Source organism: Calidris pugnax, unplaced genomic scaffold, assembly GCF_001431845.1.
Source record: "Calidris pugnax isolate Ruff unplaced genomic scaffold, ASM143184v1 scaffold11, whole genome shotgun sequence".
In the NCBI taxonomy this organism is placed as follows: Eukaryota; Metazoa; Chordata; class Aves; order Charadriiformes; family Scolopacidae; genus Calidris; species Calidris pugnax.
The window spans coordinates 8,846,920-8,859,284 of record NW_015090803.1 but is presented as its reverse complement, the minus strand read 5'-3'; the positions used below and the strand labels follow the sequence as shown (position 1 = coordinate 8,859,284).

The 12,365-nt window shown below is 43.2% G+C and overlaps 1 protein-coding gene across 6 annotated transcripts in view; it reads right to left on the bottom strand.

Moving 5' to 3' along the window:
- Positions 1-5,611: 5,611 nt before the first annotated feature.
- Positions 5,612-12,365, bottom strand: part of COLQ (collagen-like tail subunit (single strand of homotrimer) of asymmetric acetylcholinesterase) — a 40,267-nt gene continuing 33,513 nt past the window's right edge. For 5 of the 6 annotated variants that reach the window (XM_014937605.1, XM_014937607.1, XM_014937608.1 and 2 more), the window contains 2 exons: positions 10,439-10,541; positions 5,612-8,463 (listed from right to left, as the gene is read on the bottom strand). In XM_014937605.1, coding sequence (XP_014793091.1) covers positions 8,394-8,463; positions 10,439-10,541 — 173 coding nt within the window. In that variant the 3' untranslated portion in view covers positions 5,612-8,393. The remainder of the gene's footprint in view (positions 8,464-10,438; positions 10,542-12,365) is intronic. The other variant, XM_014937606.1, reaches the window with a different exon arrangement.

Here is a 12,365-nt window from a genome sequence, read left to right as displayed (position 1 = left end):
CACCTTTAATCTACAGCCCCACTGCTTTTACCCACCTCACACTTCATCAGTCACCTTCAGCAGGCTCAAACCAGCCCTTGGTTAGAAGCTGGGGAAAAACCCGGACTGTTTTGAAGAACTTGGACATGCCTCTTGTCAGCCAGCCCAGAATTTTCTTCATGTGGCATTTTCTTTTCTTATATCAGCCCTTTACCCGTGTGGAGAGTTCATACATCCAGGCTATGCTCCTTCTGAAATAGGACTCTCTTCTGTCAAAGCTCTTCTGCTTTGGATAAAGTAATTCAATATTAATTTACATTTTTGTAGGCCTGTATCATTGGGTGATGTGAACAGCCTGTGAGTATCTGGCTGTTATCAGTACAGGGAGAGGATTCATCTGTCTGTGTATTTTCTTGTCCACAGACTATCTCAAATGGAGCTCTGCTTTCAGCTATTGAAAAAGATGCTTAAAAACATACAAAAGTAGGACAATATAACTTTTCAAAAATGACTATTTGTTAGTACCCTTTTTATTAAAAAAAAGAAAGAAGCAAGGAAATAATGAGGGAGTCCTGCCTTAAAGGACTTTTCTTGTGGGCTTCGAACCCTGAGAGAGGGTCTGGAAAACTGCTGTGGTTTATATCCCGAAGGAAAGGTCAGTAAAGATCTGATCATCCCTGTAAACCAGAGTTGTCAAGTGTGTGTCCCTCAGCAACAACCTTCAGTGGATCCGTAGGTGGTGAGGGTGCAGAGGGGAATTCCTTCTGCTCCCCAAATTCCCAATGCAATCCATCTGCTATTGATACAATAGAAACTAAAAGGTCTTTGTTCTTCCCGTACGGATTTGCTCAGCAAAACCGACCGCCCTGCTGTGAAACCTGGGCACGGGTGTTGCAGGCAAGGAAAGAAACTCAAGCCACCCAGCATGGCCCACGTCCGTGCTGCTTGGCACTGCAGAAACCCTGCTGCTGAGACATCACTAATGGCCTTTTGGGTGGCTTTGCCTTTCGAGGGAAGCTTTGCCTCTCTTCACCCTGTGGCTGGAATCCTGCCCTCCTCAGGGCTGCAAAAGACAGGGGCAGTGCAGCTAAAGAGAGCATGGGTTTCCCTTTACAAATGGCCTGTGCTGAGTGCAGGAGGAATAATCACATTATTAGTGTGTCCTTAGGGTTTGGTTCTTCCTTGTTTATACTCGGTCCAAACTCTCTTATGTCAACCTATTTGCCCCAAGGGCTGGTCACCGCAATTCAATCCTCCCTGCCATGTGGTTACTCCCTGGCAAACCTAAAGGGCATTATTTGCCTTCAAATAATGGGGTAGTGTGAAGCAAAGAACAAATATTTAATATCTTTAGATTGATGAGCATAACAGCTCAGTGCCAGGCAGCTTAAAGCAGAGGCTGCTGACCCCAGGCAGCAACAGGTACAGCTCCCTGGCTTTATTTAGAAGCTGTAATCCTGCAGGATTTCACACCAGATGTTATCTTGCTCAAAAAGTCCTGGCACAGAGCAAGCCTCTCTGCCCCTCGCTGCACTCACCAAGACCAATGAAATTACCAGCTTCACCCCACTGGTCCCACAAAGCTGCTGCTTTGTGGTTGTTGCTGGGTTTGAAAACTAATCTCTGGTCAAATGACAGTGAAACAGTAACTTGCCACTACAGCCACCAGATGGTTTACAGTGGTTTATCTGAATGCACTGGAGCATCAGAGCTTAAATCTGGCTTTTTATTATACTTCACAACCAATCTCCCTGTGGTTTTTGGCCCATAATATACGCATTTCCACAGGACACATCGGGACAGTTCAGTTGCCTGAATTATTCTCTGTTTCTTTACCTCTAATCAGTCATCCTCCCCTTTAAATCTGGTAACAATTCAAAATCTCAGCAGTCCTCAGTATTATCCTGTATGACATATCCCATCCTCAGAGCAGTAGCATCAGGTAGGTAAGATGAGCCCAATGGAAACGTGTAAAAGAAATCATATTGTTATGAAATGTCAGGATTGCCAGGTTCCCCGATGTTTGTCCATGAAGTAATCTCTGAGAGGAAGGCATGGGAAACACTGAAAAGATGTCCTGCCCCAAATGGATGACTGCCTCAGTGCAACATCTCCCATCTCCGGCGTGGTGAGTTTCGTGGGGGAACAATGAAAGGGAGAAGGGCGGGGGGCAATGGGGCTCTTCTCTTCCAAACAAAATTAATTGCTAAAAAGTTTCTGGGCCTGTGTGATGGGGTGGGGGAACAGTGTGGGGTTCCCTCCTTGCTCCACCAAATTGGAGACATTCTGGTTAAAAGTGCAATGGAAAATGAGCCTTACATGCCTGTATTTCCACGTCTTAAGTCACCACTCAGTAGTGGTGCAGTGAGAAATGCTGTTGGGTTGGGTTCGTCCTCCTAGGGGGGTGAGGATGAGGTTCTACTCCTGCTTGGGGGATGCTGAGGACCTTAACAGGTCTCTGTCTCCTCTTCAAGATGAATCCTTAAAGCTTCCTCTGATGCCTGGCACAAGGGTCAAACACATACGTCTTGCCATCGTTGCTTGAATTTAACGCTGATGTCAGTTTGTTCACTTATTAAACAGTGACACTTTAGACCAACTGAGAGAGAGTTATCCGTTGCCAAGTTTCTAAATATACTAAATGTGCTGCTGTGTGAGGAGGTTAAGGTTACCTCTTCTTCCTCCTGCCTGATTTATTGTGCCATTACCTCAGATTCCTACTCTGTCGAGGTTCTGTGGGTGAGTTGTCGCACACCAGCCAGGCAGGCTAAAGGACACACCTGCAAAACTGCTCGGGGAGTGCTTTGTCCTTCCCTGTGTCCTGCAGGAGATGCCACTGGTAGCCATGGCCCTGGGGACAGCCCAGCAGACAGCTTTTCCTGTAGAGCATGAGATGCTTGGATGCATGTTGGGGTGACTTGGAGCAAGTCCAGAGGAGGGCCACAAAGATGATCAGAGGGCTGGAGCACTTCTCCTGTGAAGGCAGGCTGAGAGAGTTGGGGTTGTTAAGAGAAGAGAAAGCTTTGGGGAGACCTTATAGCAGCCTTCCAGTACCTAAAGGGGCTACAGGAGAGATGGGGAGGGACTCTCTATCAGGGAGCAGAGTGATAGGATGGGGGGTAATGGTTTTAAAGTGAAAGAGGGGAGATTTAGATTAGATCTCATGAAGTAATTCTTTCCTGTGAGGGTGGTGAGACACTGGAACAGGTTGCCCAGAGAAGCTGTGGCTGCCCCATCCCTGGAAGTGTTTAAGGCCAGGCTGGATGGGGCTTTGAGCAACCTGGTCTGGTGAGAGGTGTCCCTGCCCAGGGCAGGGGGGTTAGAACTAGGTGATTCTGAAGGCCCTTCCAACTCTGACCATTCTATGATTTAGTGTGTGGCAGAAGTCCCCTTCCCTTCCTGAGCACGATGGTCAGAGAGTCACTGGCTCCCCGCAGAGCCCTGCACTGCTGCTTGACTTTGCTACAGGAGGTTTTAATGGGTCCAGCTCCATGGTTCTTCTTCCCCCTCTGTTCCCAAAGGAAATGTTGAGCAGCACCCCATGCAGGGAAGGCTACACGTTCAGTAGAGGATGGAAAGGCTGCAGCAAAACATGGCTGTTTAAACCCTGTTTTCTCTCACTTGAGAAGGTTGTGCATCTAAAACAGACCCTCCATCAGATGCACATGAAACTGTCAGAGTGAATTAAAAGCACTGAAAGGCCAGGGCTATAACTCAGGGCTTTTTAAGCACCAAGATTTTGTTGGGGCGGAGGGAGGGAAGTAGCCACTAATGTAATTTCCAGCAGGAGTACACTCCTCTAATATAATTTGGCCTGGCTACCCTTTCAAAGGCAGCCTTTTCTTGGCTGGGCTGGTTTAGGGCCGTCTTCCTAAATGCCCCAGTAATTACTGATGCAATGAAAGCATGTGCCCAGGCTACGCTGTGGCCTCTTCAGACCTGGAGTGACACCAGCCTTTAGCACAGAGGACCCCAGTTTGCAGCAAAGAGCACGTTGCCGGGCATGTAACTGAATGCAGTCATACGGTGGGGTTTTTTTCACTGACCATGTTCAGTAAAGGTACAAAATGGCTCATTTGCTTAGGCTTTTTTCCTCTTTGATTGAGGTTTGGCAGTGCTCAGATGGTCTGCAAGTTGCACAGTCCCTTGCCAGATCAATAGGCATCAGTTACTCTGAACTCCTGATCCCAATTTTGCAGTCACTATTTGGCTCCTTCATTCTCTCTTTCTGCCAGCACTTCAGGCTGCCTATAGCAGATTTCAATAGTCCATTGCCTGTATCAGAGTTCAATAGACATTTCTCAGTGCTTGCCATGCAAGAGAATGGTTTCCAGGGAAGGAAACCTCTCCTGAGGCAAAAGCTCTCACAGGAAGAACTTGGAAGTCTATGACAAAGTGCTCTCTTTTGCCTCACACTTTGTGAATTAAAACATGGGTTTTCCATCAACTCTTTAAAGATCTTCTCGCAGCATTGCCTTGCCTGAATGACACACTTGAGTATCATCAAGGAATCACAGCACAGTACTGGTTTACTCTTCACGGCTTTATTTTGGTCTTTTTTTTTAATATATGCCCTGACTGTATGTGGCAGCAGAGTGCCAAAACTATTGAATTGTCCCCAAAAGCAGCTAACTGGGGACTTATTACTGGTATTACCCATAAACAGCTGGTGCTCAAGGACAGTGCCTGTTCAGGGGGTCTCACAGTTTAAGCATAACCACTAATCCCCTCTCCCCTCGTCTAAATGAGTGGGAAGGAAATGGGAATTGCACCACATGAGTTTCAGAGACGTTGAGGTTAGCTCCTCTAAGAAACCATCCTTTAAGAAAGTAAAAACCGTGGCCAAGGGGCTTTGCTCTGAAATTAGCAGGGCTGCAATATGGAAGATGTTAGAAGAGGGAAGGCATGAGAGGCTGAAAAAGAAGCCAACAAAAGCCAGTGCCTGCAGAGCAGCGAGGGCGTTGTGGGGCTTTGGAGGGGCTGCAAAGGATGTGAACCTTGGTTGTTGTTTATGGAAACTGTGAGGACAAAGAAAGGAGGAGATGAGCTACGTGACCAGATTTATAGGCAAGGACAGGTCTGGAAGCTATGATTTTGAATGATTTAAAGTTGAGAGAGCCATGACGTAGGCATTTGGGAAGCCGGACAGGACAGTGTCACAGAAGCTGAACTTTTAGAAAATACACTGCCCCAAAGACTCATTCATTCTCTGGACATCAATACATTTCCATTTCCCTGGGGGCAGACAGCACTGCCCTTCTCTGGGATGCCCTGTCCTACCCAAAAGCATTGGTAGGACAGGTTGGCCAGCTGCCACTTCAAGGCAGGAGTCTCTTCCCCAAGCCTGTGTGTGGGCTGCTGGGAGTGACTGAACCCGAGGTGCCAACAGCACTGCTCCCACCATCCACCAGCGTCCAACATCTGGTTTGCAGCCTCTGGCAGGAGTTACAAACCAGCCAACGCCTTATGAAGCAGCAGGAGGAGACAATCCCCCACACCGCAGCCCAAAGCCTTAAGTTGAGTAATTATATTTAAAAACTGTGTTGTTAAACCCAAAATGAAATAAGTGAAAGTAAGAGCACAGCAGAACTAAGGTAGCATGATTTATTGACATGAGCTACTAATACACGCAGTAGGTAACTACATATATTTAATCATATATTAAGTGCAAGCTGGATTTTTAGTATACATTTAATACAGTGCATGGTGTAAGCTCATACTATTTTTGTGTTCCTCTAGAATTGCATACTAATCATTAGAAAACTTTCCGGCAGCGCTTGCTGCTGCAAAAGGCCAAGGAACTGAAATACCTCAATTGACTTTTGAACCAGACTTGGCACAATGTGTTAAGAAACTCAGAGAAGGAGGGAGGATAATTCACAGCAGACAAGGCGCCATCCAGCTGAAGAATCACCAATTAATCATAAAGCAGGTATTTTAAAATTGCCATTTTAAAATCATATATACTTAACACCTTCCCAGCTATCTTTCTCTTGCAAAGAGAGGGGAACAAGAGGTAATGGTAGTAAGTAACTTTTTTCATATCTCTTTTTTTTTTTTTCCTTATGTCTTACATCTCTTTCTTTCTGTTAAAATGCTGAACTGTTTGTGCTGTATTAATAACGTGTATTTAAAATCCATGCATTGTGAATGCTTTCTGACCAGAGTGATGCACCCCTTCCTGAACACAGGACAATTTCACCTGCACAGTCACAACTCCTGGTTACATTTCCTACCCTCTGTGCACTTGGCTTTGTGACTTCAATGTCTTTCAGACATAGGAGCTTTTAAAAAGGATGTGACTTAAAAGTGAAGCTGACAGGCCACTGGGATTACCGAAGTTCTCAAAGACTCCAGCCTTTTCGGGAGTAGAGATGAATTCCTTGGAGAAGGTGAGGGGGTCAGATGAAGTCTCTCCAAGCCCAGGTTGGTAACACTCAGCAGATGCTGCCAGAGGTTCAGCTGGAGGGTGGGTCTGCAGGACATGCTGCTGGGAATGTGGCTGTCCTCGGGAGCATCCCGCCAGGATGCACGCTCCTGTGTGGTGTGACACTGCTGGGACTCACTGCTTGCACAACCACAGGAAATTAAAAGGCAGCTGTGCTAGTGCCCAGATTTCCAGAGCTTATGATGGGCAAGTTCCTCAGCCCAGTAGTTCCTTGACCTTTTATTAAGACCTCTGTTTTTGTTTTGTTTTTTTTTTTAAAAAAAGGCAATGAGAAGAAAAATTTTGAACTGGGCTACAAATGCCAGTGGCTTGACTTCACAGCAGCATAAAGAGCCCAGGTAAGTGATAGCCACAAAGAGTACATTAATTGTATTTTTTTATTGTTTTTTCAACTGGTGATTTCCAGTGTCACTTTGGACATGCAGAGTTAGTTAGAGTTACAGGTGGTAAAAGTTGTATACATTTCTTGGTTGCTTTAATGCATTATCATTGTAACACAACATCCACCTTTATTTAACCTTTACCAGTGTAAGTGCAGCTGTTGCGGCGCTGTCACTGGTACAGATACTCACGCATTTCAAACAGTCATGTACAGCACTTATGGGGAAGCAGAAAAGAGTGGTTTGTAGGAAAACACCACCTTGCTTTGAGGCTCTCAATCCTGAATTCTGCACATTCTTTGTTTCATTTTCTTCTGTTATAGACTCTTTTTCACATAACATTTAATATGCTTCCCATGTGAAATAAGTTTTTTAATGCCTGCTAATAAATAAGTATATAATTACCCTGACTCCTGTCAGAGCTGATATAGTGGAACAAACTTTCTGAAAAACAAAAATCTATGTACATTACACAGCATGAATGAGCATCCATAAACACCCTACTCCAGGATGTGATTTACAGCCATACAAAAGTGAGGACATACACTGGGGGGTACCCCCGACACGACGGCGAACACAGCAAGTGAGAGAGAGGGGGAGAGAGGAGAGGGTATAGCTGGCAGCTGAGTGATGAAGGTCAGGTGGACAATGGGATGAACACAAAAAGACCTTCCAGTGTGGAAACCAGAGTAAAGGTGATGAGTACATGGTCACGCTGTGGTTTCAGGCAGGTAACCGATGCTGTCCCAGCCCCTTCGGGGTCACGCAGAGCCCAGCCAGATCTACAGAGGTGGAAAATACAGAAATACATTCCATCTCTTTCTTACCTCCTTGTCTGACTTCCTCCTTGGAGAGAGCTCCTTGGCTATTTCACACTTTATTTGTTCAGTTTGGCCTCTGCAGTTTCAGGCCTCCTGTGACTGCTTGCATTTCCGTGCATGCACAGCCAAATGTCTTGGCCTGAAGGTGGTTAACCGACTTTTTTTGGTTGACTTGCTGATCTTGAAAGCACTTACTGAAGGGCCTCTGCTCCTTCCACCCACGAAGGTGTACAGTTAATGTTGCTGAAGTTGTCACTCATGTGGATACAACACTTGTAAAGTTCACATTGTAATAGAAGAGTAAGTCTCTACAGATACCACATCTGATAGGCTTTGTGTTTATGCTGAGAAGGTTTAAAGACAAAAACCCTGAAGAGCTTACAAGTAGGTGTAACAGTGCTAAATCGAGGTAATTGTTACATGATATTCCTGGTTTGTGAAATTCAGTTTCCAGCAGCTTAACGCCACATTTGTGATGGAGAGCAAGTTGCCATCCACAGCCACAGGAAAGTCTTACTGGCAAACACTGTTTGACCTTTCTCTATTAAGACAGGATGCAGTGGTCCTATTTTTTCCCTTAATTTAAAAAAAAAAAAAAAAGGAAAACATCTCAAAATGGCCATCAGCAGCATGATGTCCCTTTGTTTGCTTTCACACAGATGTTGGGTAGGGTTGGTTTTTTTTTGTCCCAGTCCTTCTTGAAGAGATGATAGTGTAGCACCTAGCACCCCGCTACTCGTGGGGTGCTACCCACCTTCGCTCCCCTCATGTGAAGTACCGACACTGTGTAGAGTCAATGTAGCAGTAAGAAGTGCATCGTAATCTTCCATAAGACCTAGAAGAAAAGAGAATATCTCAGTTTCAAAGTATGCTAAAGTTCACGTTATATGGTTTCTGTGTGATGTAACTCTCTGTAGGAGTGATGAACATCAGAAAATGCAACAACATATGAGAATAAAAATAAGAGGATAATTTCCCTCAGTGCTCTACTGTCCTCCCCCTTGTCAACAAAAATAAGAGTCCAGGAGAAACTGTGAGTGAAGACTTAATTCCCAGTAATATCAATTAAAAAAAAATCAAATCCCAGTTGGCAGTGGGACTTGAGTGTTATGCAGGGGTAGGTGCAGGAGGCCTTGGCGCTCACCCACAGGAAGTGTGTAAGAAAATATCTAAGGCTCTGAGTTAAGTGTTTTTCCAGTTACTTGCAATAGCTCCAGCAGGCATTACTGTACCTTTCCTTTAACTTATTTTTCATGTACTTGAGGTAATAATAGTGAGATATGCCCACCTTTGAAATAATAATTTAAAAAAAAAGTAAATTGAAAGGTCCTTGAAAAATAAAGAAAAACAGTGATTTTTGACTTTCTACTGACTTAAACTGAGCTGCAGTGACTCTACGTATAAAGTCCTGATCAGAGCTGCTGATAAAACCAGCATTTTGATGAGTTTTTATTGCTAGCATATGTGAATAACCCATCTATTAGATAGTCCACAAGCAGCCATTAAGCAGGTCCTTGAATAACTTGCATTCTCAGAAAAGCAACATAAAATCTGAAATGAAGGTGTGTGAAATATAAGGAGGTATTTGGGGGCTGGAAAGAGTAAAAAATGGGCAAATCTGTTGCAGCGGAGCTCTTGGAGGAGAAAGTGCTTTAGGATGAAACTCTGCTGGGATTGCCAAGCTCACACACTTATCCCATTGTACTGATGAGTCACAGCTTTTTTTGTTTAGCAGATAATTTTCAGACCACACACAAAAATAAAGGATCTCAGTTGCTCTTCACAACTTGATTATACGTGAAAAATAAAATTTATTAAAAAAATCTCAAGCTTTTGTGGTGCTATTTTTGGCACCAAACTTCAGGGTCTTAAAAGGGAACAGTTTTCACAAGAGAAACAGCTCCATGTTGTCTTAAGATGAGATCTGTGTAAAATGTTTCAGTTTGTCAGGTTTGCTGCTCTTGATATTAGTGATCTCTTACACCAGGAGGGCTCCAACAATTGCAGTGGAAGGATTAGCACAGCACTCGATTTACAAAGACATCCTGTGGTTTCTTATTCTTGTCAATTAGCACATTATTCTCCCATGAATGATGAGGGCTCTGTGCATAATTTCATTTGCAAATTAAATGTTTCCTGTTAGCCAGTAACAATACCTGACAGTTAAATAGAGGTACTGCTGTTGGAGGCAAAACGCTGACCAGAGGAAGCTGCTCAAACAAAGGCAGAGGAGGCAAGTCAACAATAAGCAGATGTTTTAAATGAAGGACATTGCTAAGCAGATATATGGCTTTGCATCTGCTGTTGAGTGAATTTCCTGGTCTTTGGAAAGGCTGATAGATGATGGGTTGATTCAGAAACAAAGATACCCCTAGAGTACCCATTAACGGTAAGGGCAACAGGAGGTCGCTTGGAGATTGTGGTTTGGGTTTTCTTTTTTTTTCTTTGGTGTGATATCTCCTTCTCATGGTCCTTCCTACTCTTGGTGTGTTATTGGTGAATATTAATGCAACGATAATGTCATCAAATGAGGAAATGTTTGCAAGCAATGGCCAAACATATGTCTGTATGACCCTTCTTATTTTGGTACAGGAAAGAGCCATGAGATTATTAGTGAGAGATAAGATTTAGTCCTTAAAGTCAATGATATGCAGAAATAAACTCTCTCCCTAACACCTGCAGTGGTTTCTGTGGAACAAGCTTTAAGTGGGTAGTGTTTTTCTGTTTTAAAGCTGGCAAAAAAAAGAGAGAAAGAAACAACAAACAAACAAACAAAAAAACCCAAAATAAAGTGAAAAGATTATACATACCCAGGGAGATATGTTTTACATGTCAAATATCCAAAATCCTTCCCATCGCAGTCTTCAACCCCCTCGTGTCTGTAGCCATCTCCGCAGTAAGCGCGGCGGCATCCTAGTGAAAAATACGGCAAGAAGTATCTTCAAGGCACGTCATATGTAAAAGAGGCAGGTGAGGTAAGTGGAACTAGAATTTTAAGGGTAAAGTATAAAACAAGGCATTTTGGGGAGGGCATCCCGTAAGGACTGTCTTAGGAGGAGCAATACTCTTCACTACAAAGAATATCCTTTTTTTTTTTTTTTTTTTAGCCTAATTTCAATGACCAAGGGAAAGAATGGATAATTAATAAAAATAATTACTACAGAAACACTAATTACAACAGTATTTATTCTAATAATTATTATTACCATAGATAACTACTTTCAAAATAAATTAAAGGAAGCATAAAATACAGTTAACAGAAATGAGGGAGATGACAATTTCAAAAAACACTCCTAGGTCCCTAAATTGTTTGACAATCCCAACCTTGACCTTTACCCAATATTTCACAGTATCTATGTGTGGTTACTGCAAGTGAATTCCCACATAGAAATACAATTATGCAGACCTATTGCCTGGCATTGAAAAAAAGAAAAGTATGTAATGATTGCCAAAAAGGTGGTTTACCCGCTGCTGACTCCTACTGACTTGAGATTGAGTGGGCCCTGTGACATTTTTTCATGGTGGCTGGCATGTAGGTTGCAGTAGTTTGTGAATGTGTTTGCTATTTTATCAACTGGACTTTGTTTTTGATGTCTTCAACTTTTTGAGTATGACTTTATAACTTCAACAAATTAACTTAGCTAAAATCCCCTTGACATAATCTTGGAGACACTATTAAGCAAATGATTAAAAGGACACTCAAGAATAGGAAGTTTATAAGAGTTAAAGTGGGTTATTTGCAAATAGAAATGATTAATTAATTGTACCAAGGACCTGTTTTGTTAGAAATAGATGCTTCTTAGAACAATAAGCCTATTTTACAATTAAATCCACTTAATATTTAGTTAACCTTTTCCTTTTGGTTCAGTTACAAGAGCAGAATGATGACAATGTGCTCATTTCCAAGGAACTCAATGATACCTCTTCAGGTCACGTCGGTGTCAGAAGTCTGTGTATTGCAAGGCCTCAATCAACCTGAAGCTTTACTCAGTGTGTAGCACTAAGCAATAAAATGTGCCTCCAGACACACAATGTACAATTTTGCAGGCACTAGAACTAATGAACACTGCTTGCCTGCATGCTTGTTCTCCATGGTTGATTGCAAATTCTAATTGAATCATTTTCTCATGCTCGAAGCCTGGAGAGCTCATGCTCTTTCACTGGATTACTCTGCAGTCAGGCAAGCTTATAGGGGCATTTATTTATATATTTCCCTATACCTGTTGTGACTGAATTGCCTTTGAAATCTCTTTCCTGTTGTCATTGAGAAGTTGGCTGGGATTCCTGAGTTATAAAGGGAAGGATGGTGATGGACAGGTGGTTGGGCAAACTCACATAAGGCGTAGCTGCATACATCTCATTTTCAATGTCAGGCTAAAAAATGAATTTTTTCATATAAATGAAAAAAAAATAAATTCATCTTTCAATGTTGGCTGATGCTTGTTCTAAAATGTGATGAAGCATCCCTTTGCTAAAACCAACAGAGTACCAAACCTGCTGTGTGTCAGCTGTAGATGGTGTAGGGTGCTGTGCTCTGGGGAAGGAACGACGCAGTACAAGTGACTGAAAGGTAAAAGTGAAGGTTGCCACAGCTGCCTGTGTGCTCTCAGCGAAATGAAAGGAAGCTTGACTAGACAGGAGTCAAATGTTGTATAAAGCTAATAGTGAAGGTAGTGGGCAGACACCTTCCCCAGACAAGTGAAAAACAAAATCCAAAGTGGTTTTACTGGACCCAGG